The sequence below is a fragment of the Tinamus guttatus genome, unplaced genomic scaffold (genome assembly GCF_059628265.1).
Source record: "Tinamus guttatus ecotype Peru unplaced genomic scaffold, ASM5962826v1 Tinamus_guttatus_pri_ptg000451l, whole genome shotgun sequence".
Classification (NCBI taxonomy): Eukaryota; Metazoa; Chordata; class Aves; order Tinamiformes; family Tinamidae; genus Tinamus; species Tinamus guttatus.
In genome coordinates this window covers 349,070-364,379 of record NW_028288985.1, presented here as the reverse complement: position 1 = coordinate 364,379, position 15,310 = coordinate 349,070, and the positions used below count along the sequence as shown (strand labels likewise).

The 15,310-nt window shown below is 36.9% G+C and overlaps 1 protein-coding gene across 2 annotated transcripts in view; it reads right to left on the bottom strand.

The window, feature by feature from the left end:
* CACNA1D (calcium voltage-gated channel subunit alpha1 D) overlaps positions 1-15,310 on the bottom strand; it is a 156,205-nt gene that overhangs the window by 7,277 nt on the left and 133,618 nt on the right. For both annotated transcript variants that reach the window (XM_088532046.1, XM_088532047.1), the window contains exons 41-43: positions 12,605-12,735; positions 2,116-2,232; positions 299-657 (exon numbers count right to left, since the gene is read on the bottom strand). In XM_088532046.1, the coding sequence (XP_088388172.1) occupies positions 299-657; positions 2,116-2,232; positions 12,605-12,735 (607 nt within the window). The remainder of the gene's footprint in view (positions 1-298; positions 658-2,115; positions 2,233-12,604; positions 12,736-15,310) is intronic.

Genomic DNA, 15,310 nt, shown 5'->3' with positions numbered 1-15,310 from the left:
ATGAAAATATGGAGAAAGTTATTTTTAAAATCAGGTAGTTCCCAGAAATTCACTGGTAATGACAGTGGCTGAGCTGCAACTAATTATTTTGTCTTAAAGAAAACTATTTTCAAACTTTAGTATGCCAATATAATATATACTTTGCTATATACTTTCTCCATACATAGTATATTTTAAATAAGTTACATATAACATAAGCAAAAAAAAAATAAGTACACCTATAAATTTATTTTCATGTAGCATACTATCTTTTCTTATAGCACAGTTTATGTAAACAGAGCAAGTATCCTAGGTTTACCTCCTACTGCTCGGCCTTCTACGCTTCTCATGCTCAGCTCTGGAGTATGAACGGTAACCGTTTTCCGATCTATGCTCATGATTTCCAATATTGATGTGTTTTCCGTGAACAACTTTGGACATGTTGGCATTATTAAGATTGGCATTTGTTGAGTTTGGAACATGCTTTCCTACAGAGTTGTGATTGTGGTATACAGAATTTCCTGCCTGAGAATACATGTTTTTCTCAATATCACTTGCAGAATGAATTGAAGGTCGCTGAACATGTAAGGGACGGTGTGTGGTGTTGATCTGTTGAAATGAATCTCGTCTGTCGCTGCTAATATGGTTTATGTGGTTGCCAAACAGGGCACCATTTCTCTGTTTTGGGAAAAGAGAAAAAAAATCAGATGACAGAACATATTTTTCACAGTGGTAGCTTATTTTTCATTCCTACATGCATACAAAAGTAACCGATTCGTGTGATTTTTCATTCTAATTTTATAATGCTTCAGATGAGATCTCCTAGAGTGATATCGATGTGATGGTGATAATGACGGTATTCGTACCTCAGAGTCAAATCAACACTATGAAGTGATCATTAATCTTTTTGCTTACAAGTAAAAGTGACACCCAGCTTTTTCCATGTCTGCATTGGCTGGGGAAGCCTAGATTCCCACACATGCACTAGCTGCCTCAGAAAAGAATGTGTCTGCTCAGCTTTGGTAACACCCTGGGGGATCCTTTCCCTTCCCTGGGGGCCTTGCTTTGCTGAGTGTCGCTCAGACAGAACCAAGTGCCATGCAACAGCTCACGAGTGTCTCTGCAGTAAACTAACTAAAGCTTCAGTGGTTCCACTCCTTCTCCTCACTGAGGTACAAGACAGAGCAGTAACTGCTTAGCAGCCCTGAGAGGGTAAAGGAAGGTGTGAAGGAATGAAGTGGTAAACTGTGTTGTCAAAAATACAGCTACGACATGCAGCTCTGTTTTACATCTGACCCAGATTACGTAGCCTCCCTGTCTAGCCAGGTGTGGGTCTTGGATGACAGCAGTCTGTCCTGAAGCTGAATATAAAGAAGACAGGAGGTAAGATGACAGTTGGCAGAGAAATGCATCTACTGATGGTAACTGGGGCACTGTCTCCACACCCTCGTCCATAGTTAAGGAGCTTGGAGACTTCTGACTTAGCTGCTGTACTGATTTTACATCTTCTTCTGAATTGCTTGTGGAAAACTATGCTTTCTTGCTGGCTAATGCCTTGCAATAGCTCCTGGTTATAATATTGACTTGAAACATTCATTGTTGGATTGAAAATCTAGAATGTAAAAAGAGAAGAAAAATATTTTTCTGTGATAGATTCTTACTGATATCCCTCACAGGAAATCAAAACTGGCCCTTATGTTTAGTTGGCTTCAGTGTAATTCCAGGCATTTGTTTTAAACTATACAGCCCTACAACTGTTGTGATTTGGCTGCCCAGAATTTCTTCTCTTGACTCTATCTACCACTGCAGAAGATAAGATACCAGCAGCTTCAACCATGCCACTGTCACAGTCTGAGATGGCTAATTTTCTAGGCTCATATTTTAAAAAAATAAATAGAGAGGAAAAATAGTGAAAAAGAATTAAGGGCAGGAGAATGACATTACACTTAAGAACTACTTTCTAAATTGTTGATGAAATGCAGGTGTATTAATGACATCATATGTGTGTGCATACATACACACGTACATATACATATGCCTTTGTTATTAGTATTTCATATTCAGGGATGATATCGTTCTAGAAATATCTTACTATATAATTAAATAATTCATCATGTAATTATGTTCTGACATTACTTTATACACATCTTCTTCTTCTTCTGGGTTGTTTTCTTCTGGTTCATCATCTTGCAAGTCACAGGATATAGCTCGGCGTATTTCAGGGCCAATATCATGAAGTGTCCTCAGTCCCGCCTAAATCAATGACAATATCATAGCATGTAAGGAGAACAGAATATTTTTCTAACCTTAATCACAGGCATGTATAATTTGTAATGAATAGTCAACAAGGGTTTGTATCCTGACATACACACAATAACTATATGTCTCTTTAGTATTATTAACAGCAGCATTATTTTCCACTATAACCCGTTGAGGTGGTCATGTCTTCACTATTGCAGTGAAAAGTCTTAGTAAAAGACCTCTGATGTTTATGGACCACTGTGGGGAAAATAATCTTACAATAAAACATCAAGAAATTGTCATCAAGAACTATAATAAAACATGTTTCAATGAGATGTATATTTAACTAAAAAAAAAAGAAAAGGCGCTAGCAGTCTCTCCGTCCATAGAGGAAGCACCAGGAGATTTTTGCTAGAACAGCAGCAAGTTTAACAGAGCTCAGAGGAAAAAGGAAGGAGTGAATAATTCCAGCTCATCTACACTGCACTGTGGTATGTGGATGCTTGATTTAAAGCTTCGGTTTAGGACATGAAGCAGTACAGCAGCAGTAGCGTGGACCTCAGCACATGCAGTTCGTTATCCTTCTCGAGCCCAGGATGAGAGCTCGTTCACACTGCCCATCACGTTCCTGGAGCACAGCACAGCATGCGGGCAGCTTGCACCCCAAAAAGGAAAGAGCTCTTTTGAGGGACAGCAAAACAGCATCAGGACCTGGAAAAGGATGAACCAACAAGCTACATATCCAGCAGTATAGATTTACCTTAAGTTCCTCTTCAGGTTTCATTTGTACCAGTATTTCACTTCCTGAAAATGGTGCTCAACTAAGCATATCAGTCTATGTATTTTTGGGAATTGTATTTTCTTCCCTGGGGATGAGCTCTGAGATTGATATTATAATTGAACATATCACAGAATCACAGAACGGTTAAGGTTGGAAGAGACCTCTAGGGATCATCCAGTCCAACTCCCCTGCCCCAGCCGGGGTACCCAGAGCACACGGCACAGGGTGGCATCTCTCTCAAATTTTTTACCAGTGGCAACATACAACACAATTTTCATGAATCCATTGTGCTTCCTCCCACCTTATGAAAAGACCTACCAAAGACTAGGTAAAACACATGCAAGAGACATGTTTAAACACTGTTTCTACAAAAATAACACTAATCAAAACTGCACATTGAATTATTCATACTGTTTTGCAGTAGGGCATCTGTTGTTGCCTCTCATTTTTTTTTTTTTTTTTTTTTTGGAAATAGTGAAAGAAAAGAGATTCATGTTACTGTGTTTGACAGCCTCTAAATAAATTTCTGAAATTTTACTCTACATTTGAAAAAATTAACATGTTTTCTTATTCAGACACCCTCTGTATGATGTATCCTTGATGCCTTCCGTGCTTAAATTTTCCTCCAGACATAGAAAAGATGAGATGGATCAGTCCAGTGGCTAGTTAGCAAACTGGGGACACTGAGTACAATGAAAAACATAATTACATAATCAAAAAACCTCATGTCCTTAAATAGACTTTCTTTTAAATGCACAAGATCAATTCAAATTACCACGATAATTCCATGCAGCTGTGCTTTACAAGGCGTAATAGCACCTGCAGTGTTTTCAAGATGGCATAAGGCATTAATACACCAGTGCTGTGTGCTAAATAGCATCTCGAGAGACAACTAATGATGCCCCTGTCTCTGACAAGGCATTGGGATGACACACATGTTCTTTTAAATGCTAAAATAATAGAACTGTAGGAGTCTTAGTGAAAAAAGTGTCATATGAGTAAGAGCTGTTTTTTCTGAATTGGTCATTTACAGAGAGACTATAAAGATACTTGAAAAGAACCTCGCTCAATAATACCCAGAACATTTAAAAGTTACATTTAAAAGTTACATTTAACACACCCCAAATAACTATTCATAATCAGTTTTATACATTTACAGTATGCATAAAGTAAAACCATTTTGTATATGCATTTTTTTACAATGTTTTGTAATATAAAACTGTACAATGCAAGTTTCTAATCAAAAAATCTTAGATGCTTATAAACACTAGAAGGACTCTAAAATGCAAAAAGATAATTTTCAACATATCTAAAGTAAACCCACATCATTTTTAAGATATGGTACAACCTAGATATAGATGGAGTTTAAGCTTAAGAAATATAATCACGATACTCTAAATAATAAACACTATCACCACAGTATTTTAAAATCTATCACCACATTCAATTAGAATACAACATAAGCAGCCCTCTCTCTTTCAAAATGTTCTATGGTGACATCAGGAAATTAAAGAAATATTTGAAAGCTTTAAGCTAATATCAAAAACCACAAAATGAACAAAATCCCCAACACTACAGAAACTTAAAAAGTAAGCTGAAGTTACTATGAACAGAATACCACGCACTAAGAAATTCAAAGAAAATAATCATGCAGAAAAATAGCAGAATAGACCTACGCTGTAGCAGTGAACATAAGAGACATAGTAATCAAGTCTCGATTCCCCGGTGTTATTCATCTTCACAGAGCCCATCTCCCAACACGGCGCCAAGCGCGCGCTGCTCTGCAGCCACCCCAGAGCGCTGCGCTGCCCGTCAAAGGCAGCTCCCTGCAGCTCAGCCTTTCTGTGAACAGTTCCATTGAAGTTGAGCAATGTTAACCCCTCAGCTGATGCACACGAGAAGTCTGTGGTGATGTTTTTTATTCTTTTTTTCTTTTTTTTCCCTTTTTTTTCTCTCTAAGCATAATGTTGAGCCAAAAGTTGCTTACCAAATTTGCATAGAAGAAAAAAAAAAAGGCTTAAATGAATCCAAAACATGCCCCCAAGATCAAGCTAAACTCAATCAGTGTTTTGTGAATTTGTGCCATGAAGGGAAACATCTATTGACTTTTATGTATTAACAAAGAGGGATACATGTAAATATATATGAAATACTTGTTTTACCCAGTACAGAGAAAATTATCTTTCCTAGGAAAAATAGAGTGAATGAATTAATTCCACACTGTGGAATTAGATGCAAGTAATTAAAGCTGTTCGTGCTTCACTTAACATTTATTTTACCAGCAATGTGACTGCTGTTAGGCTCAATACAAATTTCCATCACCACAAAAAGTCACCTCCTAAACTACTGCTACAAATATAACTTGTTCCAGTTTTGCTCTCACAGTGTATTCATAGCATAAAAAAGCACTATAAGCAATTCAGTCCAAAGGATTTTTTTGTCTCATTTCCAAACAGCATCTCTAACATCATAAAAATGTCAGTTGGTGCCAAACCAGGTAAGTTCAGACTCATGTCCCATCACTTCAGAATGACCTGCATTTATTCCTCCCGTAAGAAGGGCTGAAAAAGTGCTAGGCCGGCACAAGGCACTCAGATGGCTCCAAGGGTTTTGGCTATTTGAATTCTGAACATGATTTTGGTGCTAGCTGAGACAAACCGCAGTTGGTTATAAATTGAAGTGTCCTCTTTTGACTGAGGAAGAGTTTGAGACATCATGGCATTAAGGGAAGAATTCACTCTAGCCTGAGCAGATAATCCTTTTAGAGCCACCTCACTTTATAAAGTACTTCCTCTTCTGAGCTATGACTTTAAGGAAAACTAAACTATACAAAAGTAACATCGCCCTGAATGCAATTACTGTCAAGTAAAAGTGAGACCTCTGCCTACCACAGGATGGTATTTATGAAACAAATAGAATCCTGCAGGTTATTTGGTCCTGATTTCCTGACTCAAACCCAACTTTGATTCTCCTCCTCAAACACAATTTTCCTGATCCATTTTTCCCTGCTTCATTTGGGCCAAGGCTCTGACCCAAATGCAGTGGGACAGCAGCCAGTGCAATTCTTTTGAAAGGGTGGCAAATATTGGCCTCGTGTAAACAAGCAAAATTCAGCCAAAGAATGAGATTTGCACAGGCTTGCACAGGTCTAATTGCTAAAACTCTTAATGCCTTAATGATAAAACTAAGTATCTCTACTATCATATTTTCATTTCTTTCCCTAGATTAGTTTAATACATTAGCATTACATTATTAGCACAGTGCAAGGTAAGTAATTTATCAAAATAAGAACAAAGTCTCAGTATCTTGTAAAGGGAAAAAATCATGACAAATTATAGAGAAATGGCAGGTGGAGAAATAAATCTTTTAAAACATGTTTTTTAAACTTTTTTTGTTTTCCTCCTAGGGAAATCCAATACCTATTTCACATATATTCAATCATATTAAATAACCGTCACTGATCAAGATAATCTATAACTTCCTCTTACTAAACAGCTCTCAAAGGGCAAAGGCAGCAGTTTTAAGAGCACTGCATGAAGAGTAAAGCCCAGTTAGCACAAATTCAAAGTGAAAGAAGAATCAACAGCAACAGCTTTAAAGAATTGGTTCAATTTTGTTTGTAGTAAGGCAGGGTAAATCCCTGTTATCTATAATGCTCTCTGAACCTGGAGAAAAAAAACTTGCTATCTCTTCTTGATGTCTCGCTGTGAGGCCAGAGAAGCAGCAGCCAAAAGGATCCTCTTTATCCAATTCCTATAGCAATGAGGATTTCAGCACAGACCTCTCTCGATCAATATGTTTTTCTCTTTCTTTGCCCCAGAAGGTCGGGTATTGCTCAAAATCTTCACTGGACTATCCTGAGCTCACAAAATTTTACCTTGTTTTATGTACTTTTTTTGAACTAGCTAAAGAAGATGTACTTGACTCCTTATCTTTTACACTAGTATATTTCAAAGTGTTTATTTAAAGTTGCTGACATGTCTTTTTATGACCTTTAACCTTTGTTATGAAGATGTTGCTCTGCACTTCTGCAGAATTTTTATCTCTGATATCAAAGTCTTAAAGTTCTTAAATTATTGCTTATCGTTTTTCTCTACTGAGGTTAACAGTAGTCATTCTATCAGGAAGAGTAGCATGAGAAGTAAATATTTTAAGCAGGTTTAGCTAAGCACTTGGTATCCAAATTAATACCCCAGAATACAACTAAAGGACCAGTAACAACAAAAGTAGGCCTAATTCTCTTGTAAGAAGCAGTGTCTTGGACCATTTGACATTCACATAATTTTATCTACTATCTTCAAAAGTACCAAACACAAACCTCTTAAATATATATATATAAGAAGGGATCACAAGAACAAAGAATGACCCTATGTATGAAAATTTTGTCTCACACAGTTGCACAAAATAGGGAAAATGGCAACATGCATACATTTCTTACCTCAAAGTTGCCCTGAGAATTAAGGCAAGAAATATTCTTTTTTTCATAAGAAACAGGCACCTTCTTTCTCAAAGGGGAATTTTTCACTTTTCAGGCAGTTAACATCCACTTTGAGAAAGGATAGCATGGCCAGCTTCAGCAATGTGCATATTATAAACCTCTACCTGGCCTCTTGTACCATTTAATGGTTAGGAATGTGTTATAAAGCTTGATAGCATGCTGTTTTCTCCCTTTCCTGCAACAAAAATGAGATAAGGCCAGATTAGATAACTCAGTGACTGCAGGATTTATGACATTCTTAGGAAGCATGTTCTTAACTATTAATTGGTTTTGTGGGCTCCTTCCAGCTGTCCCGAGTGAAAAACTACTGATGGCAGCAGAAGTACAAGAATATTGATTGCTTGTATAACTTTGGCCACAAGCTGGAACAGGTGATGGTGTTTCTTATCTGCTCAGTAGTTTAATGATCTTGCAACAAGACAAGCGGTCTGCAAGAGAGTGAAGTGTTCACAAGAATGTGAAAATATAGCTCACCTAGTAGTTACAGATCCTATCGATAAGCTTTCTGAAAAGTCTCAGCTGCAAGGTGCTACATGACTCTTCATGTTTAGTAGTGGGTAGCAGCAGTATTCAATAGCTGCTCGGTGCACAACTGCTTGCCCTTGGTGCAGTGCCACATACCAACCCCACACGCCAGCACCATGAAGTTCAGACCTCAGACTGGTGTTTTTAGCCAGAGTCTCCGAATAACAGTTCCATGAAAATCCTCTTATTGTTCATCATCTTTTCAAAAAGCCTATCTAAGTAAGTGAAATAGAGTGAGGAACCCATAAAGTGAAAAAGCTATAACTTCCAGCTCTATTTAGTGCCTGCTGACTATTGACTCTAATCCTTAATGCCAGAGTAACTAACCACAACTGAAGATTTAAACTGCGTCTAGATCCTCTTCTATGAATTCTCCACGAGTAAGTAATTTCTTTTCCTCTTGACCCACTCTTCCCAGGCTATGGACAGTATTTCCCAGAGGTCTAGCCAACACTGAAATTAAATTCCCCCAGAAAATAGATGTGCTCAAGGCATTAATATGAGAATTCTATTTGTTTAACTGATAGCTAAAAATCTAGAGATACACAGGGTAGGCAGAGATGCCAGCCCTTTAAGGCTGGACTCAGAAGCTTTCTTTAAAATTAGAAGAAATAGCATAGCCGTCATTCAGTAAGAGCTCTATTTCTGCAATCAAAAAAGATGCTCTAAGAAGATTTACCAAGTTATTTTATTCTAGCAAAGAAATTCATAGAATCATAGAATGCTTAAGGTTGGAAGGGACCTCTAGAGATCATCTAGTCCAACCCCTCTGCACACGCAGGGTCACCTAGAGCACGTGGCACAGGACTGCGTCCAAGCGGGTTTTGAAGATCTCCAGAGAAGGAGACTCCACAACCTCTCTGGGTAGCCTGTTCCAGTGCTCTGTTACCTTCACTGTGAATAAATTTTTCCTTACATATATTTATTTTGGACATACATGTCCAGCATTTTCTACTTGCGAGGCGGTGCAGAAAGGTTGAGGTTTTACTGTGGCTATAGGATCAATTCATAGCACATATACATCAGCTCAACTGATGTGAATGGAGGTATAGCAATTGGCTTCTGAATAATGCTTTTACAACTAGTTTTGTCTGCTTTCGCTGTAAATGAAAAGTTATCAAGAACCACTCCTAGGCTAGTGATTTCTCAATACTGTCTGCCAAAAAATGCTGCATCTTAGATTCCTCTTAGGAGGTTAAAGATGAGTCCGCTTGCTTAAGATGACATGTTTGCAAATTATCAGTGTTCATGAATTAGCTTTACTCATCTGCTTTTGTAAGGGAAGATGAAGAGAGACTAATCTTATCCAGCTAGAAAAGGATGAATATTAGTTTCTTCATAAAATACTGAGATCGAGTTCAATAGCAAAAAAACAGGCACAGCAGCTTGAACACGTTAGGCAACTATACAGGCTGTCTCAGAAGCCTTCTGATAGCAAAAAGAGTAAATTCTCCTGCAAATTTCACTGGTTAGTCATGCATAGCAGTTACTATTATTAGAGAACACAGCAGAGCTCTGGCAACCTGGGCATTCCTAATCAGTAGGTCATCTCAGTGCTCCCCTCAGTGTTCTAACACATAGTTTGTGACCATTGTTTAGATATTACTTTTACTTAACGTCATTTATAAATCCTAAATAGCAAAAATTCTTACAATGGGAAGACAAGTAAAAAGCCCTTATTTCTAAGAAGCTTAAGAAAAAGGTAGATTTTATGAAAGCAGATACATGTTTACTATCCCTTACAAAGGAGTGGGAGCTGTGCTCTGTATCCACATTATGCTGGTATGTTTACAACTACCTACATACGTGTCCATTAGAAGCAGTTCACAAGATCTTGGTGAAAAGCCACTACACCAGGTGACTCACACATACTGCAAACTGCAGACAGCCCTGAAAATGACGAGAAAAATCTGAAGAATAGAACTCAGGAATTTTAAAACAGTGACTATAGAGTTTTACTAGTGTTATTACATGGATACATTACTTTAGATTAAATGAAAATTTAAAATGATTTTTAAAAAAAAACAGCCATTCCCTATCAAATAACACCATTTGCAGACACTTTTATTCTCACTAAAGAGTGTTCATTGATTGAGTGTACTGATACAGAATACACCATTCTTATTTTGAAAAGAGAGTGCCCATGTGTCAGGAGTCCACAGCATCACTAATCATAATTACTTGCATAAACAAGTCCCATGTTTACCAACAGATTTCCTTGACAGGAACATGTTTTCTTCAGAAAGGAGAGTGGGCATTTGTGAAAATAAAATAGCTGCTTTCAGTTCTTTACAGAGAAATAACATCCTCCAAACAAATATCCAACAAAATCTTTATAGTTGAAAAAACAAATTTGATGACAATGGCATATCCATAAATTATGTTGCCAAAGGTATAATTACGGACATAGTTTTTTGAAAACATTAGATTTTGATATAAATTTTAGAAAAAGACTGAAAATGAAGAGACTTTTTTATGCATTAATAGCCTAAAAGGAATCACTTGTGCTATTTTTTTTGTAATAAGTCCCGTAGAACTGCTCTAGGAGGCACTGCTCAAGAGAAATCAATTCCTCTTTGAAGTAGAACAGGCCTTTTAGAAGGACACCCAGACCTGACGTTTATCTGCATCCTCATAGAATTAATTAATCCAACGTACACGGCATTTTGACTTGGAATTTGAGTTGCTGTAGCTTTCAGCATTGAACTGTATTACTCTTTTATATGCTGTATTGAAAGCTATTAAGAAAGGGCTTTCCCCCAAATATACTCCTAGGTGTTTTGAAATAGTATTTATATTTTTATTTGGTAAATCAGATTGAATGACTACATGTTAGTTCAAAAAAACAAATGTTTGTTTAAAAAACAAAGGTAGAACAAAGCGAAAGGAAGAAAAAGAGGGCAAGGATCTCCCATCCACCACCCTGGATCATTTCATTACCATGGGAGTACTGTTTGAATCAGCAAAAACTAAATACCAGTCTTCAGGGCCAAATTTTTAGCTCTTGTGAACTGAGAAACATTTATCAAAAGAAGACCTAATTTATCCCAATTTCATTTTTCCATTCAGTATGGAATGGGGAGCAGGAACTGATAATAAACAACTGAGCACATTCCCATGTTTGGAAATTTAGTGTTTGTTTCTATACTGTTACATGTGCAACTTAGAAAACACAAGTGGAAAACCATAATGCTGTGGCTTAAAACTTACTCTGAGCTCCTTTTTATCAAATGCTTCTCAAATAAGAATGACAGAAGTTGCAAAGTTCCTACAAGTCTCTGGTGTCTTTCACTGTCTTCTCAACTCTTGTTTCTAGTCTCTTTTTCTTTTTATCACTTTTAGTCCCCATAATGTTTCTTTTCTGATATACAAATACAGCTCACACTAGGCTGGAAAGCCACTCACCCACACATCAATACCGTAAAGAATTTTTCTCTTCCTATTGCATGTCTTATGCTTATGGAGGGGTGGAACAGAAGGTTTTGGGGTTTGGAACAGACACATTCCTAGAAATATGAACGAAATGAATAGCCATTGGATACAAGTACAAACCAGTAACTTTCTTAACCAAAAAAAACCCTTCTGAATCAGGATGACATATTCCTGTCATAACCAGGTTCTATCCATTTAGAAAACGCTCCATAACATTCTCCTAACTTTTGACATTAAAAGAAAAAAAAAGCTATCAGAAACATCAAATATGTTTACTACTTGTAGAAATCTACTCAGTGTTAAGTGAAATTCAGAAAGTCCTAATCCAATACAAAAGGTGCAGTGTATGATGTCTGGAATTATTTGACAATAGCCTTCCATTCACCTGCTTCAAAGTTCATAACACAAAGGATATCAGAGGATAGCAATTTTCAGAATATAATCCACGAAACACTTATGCTCTATGGACCAATTGCTGCAGGACTGATGAGAGGTAGAGAACCAAGTAATACTATCAATTGTGACTGTTTCCATTTGATAGCTTGTTTTAAAAGACAGCAGAAGACATCAATGTAGGTGCTAATGTTACTTCTAAAAAGTAGAAAATGATGAAAATGAAGTACAAAATGTGCAAACATTAAAAAATACTAAAGGAAGATATCTTACAAGTAATTATGAATGAGAGGAAAAAAAAAGAAAGAAAGAAAAAACACGGAGAAAAAATACTCCACATAAAAACCTCTATTATGAGGCAATGCATGCATATTACAAAATCTTTGCAACTGAGAATGGACTTAAAATTGTAGGAACACAAGAAATCAAACAACTAACATAAAAAAAGAGAAACAATAGCTCTGAAGTATTTATTTTATCTGATTTTGTACAAGCAGCATTAAACTGTGAAGTTCTGCTGAAAAAAAAATGCTGTAATTGTTGCTACAGTTTGAGGAATCCACAAAAATTAACTTTTTGCACTTACCTTGTCAAAGATTGAAAGCAGAATTACTTTTTACTTTTCTGATGAATAGGGCCAAATGTGTCCCAGTTAAGTAAAATCCTGGCAGCACTGCACAATCATGAATATTCATCTCCCTGCTATTGCAAGCAAGCTCATAAAATGGTTAGTTAAAAAGTAAAAACAAAATCACCTGCAGGGCAATCGTGGTATTCTTCGCAGGATATTTCCCCACCAGTCCTTGTTCTTTGCGTTTCTTGAATTTCCTAAAGTAGTCCTGTATCAGGAAGGTGGCATAGAACTTCCCCACGGTTACCTCATCATCTAAATGAACAGACCAGACAGATCTCTCCCAAGTCAGCGCATTTTTCAATAGCCTGTACACTCATATCTGATTTGGGGGCAGAAAATGTGACGGTGCACTAGGCACTTCGCTTTCAACTTACAATAAATGGACCTGCCGCTAGCTTAAAGCAATGTTTTAGCAAGCGCTTTAGGCTCAGTCAGCTAAGTGACCATGAACATAACACTTCACCAAGTTTCACGTACCTCCAAGTAAGCTCATTTAAGTTTTTAATAAAACCAGGAACAAGTTTGTATATGCGTAAAAGATGAACTACTGTCTTTAGTTACTGGGAGCAACTGGATTAGCATCAGAACTACTGCGACTTGTATGTACTAATGTTCATAGGAGTGACTCTGGAAAAAAAAAAAAGAGGAGAAAAAGAAAAAGGCAAAAAAAAAAAGCAGCCCTGCTTGCAAAATATTTTACTACTAAACCAAACCTTCCTTGCTTTATTTTCCTACTAAACCAAATTTTCTGAGCCAGCACTCTTATCACACAAGATCTTGCCATCTTTATGGTCTTTTCCACTTTAAAGTTTTTGTATCGGTGTCATACCCTCACAATAATACCTGAGCATCTTTCAGATCAAATTTGCTCTGTGTCTCAGACACTCATGCTGGGCTAGTATCTTCAATTACCTTATTGTCATCAAATAACAGAGATTCTAGACTCAGTTCTGAAGCAAATCCCATAGCCTTTACAATTTCACATGTTTTTGTGAGCTTCTAATTTGACTGAAGATTTAGTCCTTAGTTACTTTCTAGAGAGATGATGGTGATAACAGGAAATACAAAATAGACATGGCAATTTCCCACATAATTGTATTGTATCAGCTCTGAAATGCTCACAGAAATGAAAACAACTTCTGTCAGTTAATTTGGTTTAAGTCACAATACACACAAACAATGTGTAAAGACCAGCACTTTTTCTTTTTTTACAGAGTTACTTCTATGAACAAAATACAAATATCTAAGTTTTTGAAGTTTAAAGACAGTTACCATAGGAGGATATTGAAATCCCCTGGTTCATAGTACATAGGTGCCTGTTTTACGTGTCCCGTTTGCTATTCAGCTGTACCGGAGGGACTTTGACAGGAATAATGCTTGCCAGAAAACCAGGAGCAGTTTTCCTTTCAAAAACATTGCTTTTATTTTCACACGCTCTATTCCCCTAAAGCTATCTTGCACGAAGTCAGCTTTTTCACTCTCTGCTGTGTTGCCTAGTCTCTTCATGTCAGTACCACACTGCCGTAGCTACTTGCAACGCGGTTACTTGTTCCCTAGTGGAAGCTGAAGAAATTGCTGTGCTCTAGGTGTCTGCGCTCACCCCGTTGTTAGGGCCCGTATCCTGACGGATAATACAGTCCTGTCATTCCGCTTCTCCTTGCTGTGACAGACAGGTGCTTAGTACATTTCTGGGTCACATTGTATTGTTGAGACTTATTAGGGCAAATACAGAAAAACTAATACATACCTTTGATAGAAACTACACTATTTTCTTTTAGTTTTATGCCATTTTCTTTATCTTTATTTGAACTAACTAATGAAACTTTAATAGAGAGCTTTTTTTAAAAAAAAACATATGAGCATCTCTTAAGCAAGCTTTTCTTTGTTTTAGCTAACTGAATTCTTGCTTACCATCAGGTGTACTCTAGGCTTAAAATTATTACTGCCTTGCCTTTCATAGTACTGGTGATGTAAGTAAATTCTCTAACTGATTATAATACAGAGTATTATAGAGTAACACATCATACAGTAACAGTTGATAAAAAAGGGCCTCCTATGTCTTTGCTTTACCCATGATATGTTCCACTGTATCTCACTTACAACAGCATTTTTAATATTTTTACCAGCAACATAACAGTTTTTGCTAATTTAAATTTAATTAACTTTCTTCTTTTAATAATGATTACTATAAAATTTCATTTTCAGGTTCTGCTTTCATGGCAATAAAAAGGATGGGGAAATCCAATCTAAGTGCATTACTGCTTAAACTTCATTGTATCTCCATGACAAAATCTGTTTCACAATGGATCCTCTACCATTCCAAATAATCTCTCTTCAGTTCATGGGATGTTTTTCAGTCTAATGTGTGAAGTGGGTTCTATTCATCTGAGGAAGCATGACAGCATTTAGCTTCAGTAAAAATGGAGATGGAGTCTCCCAGCATTGTATTTGTCTTTAAACATATCAAAGCAAAAAGAATTATGATAATTGTCTTAAAATATCTTAATTGGGAGACCAATCCAATACAGAAAATTATTTCTGGCATTAAGAAGTCTGCTTGACAAATACTTACAGAAGTATCACATGTCTTGGTCTCCCCAGCTCCCCCGGGAAGTAGCAGGGGTTAAAGAGCCCACAAGAAAAGCTCAGTGCTTTTCTTGTGCAGATTCAGTCTCACCACTAGAAAGCTTTCTAACTGACTCCTCAAATCTAATTTTTAACCTTTTGGTGAGCATTCCCTTTGATGTAATCTCTCTGTAATCTCTCTTGGCAGCTGCTCAGGACACTAATGGCTCTTTTTTATCAGGAAGATCTCTTTTACGCAGAA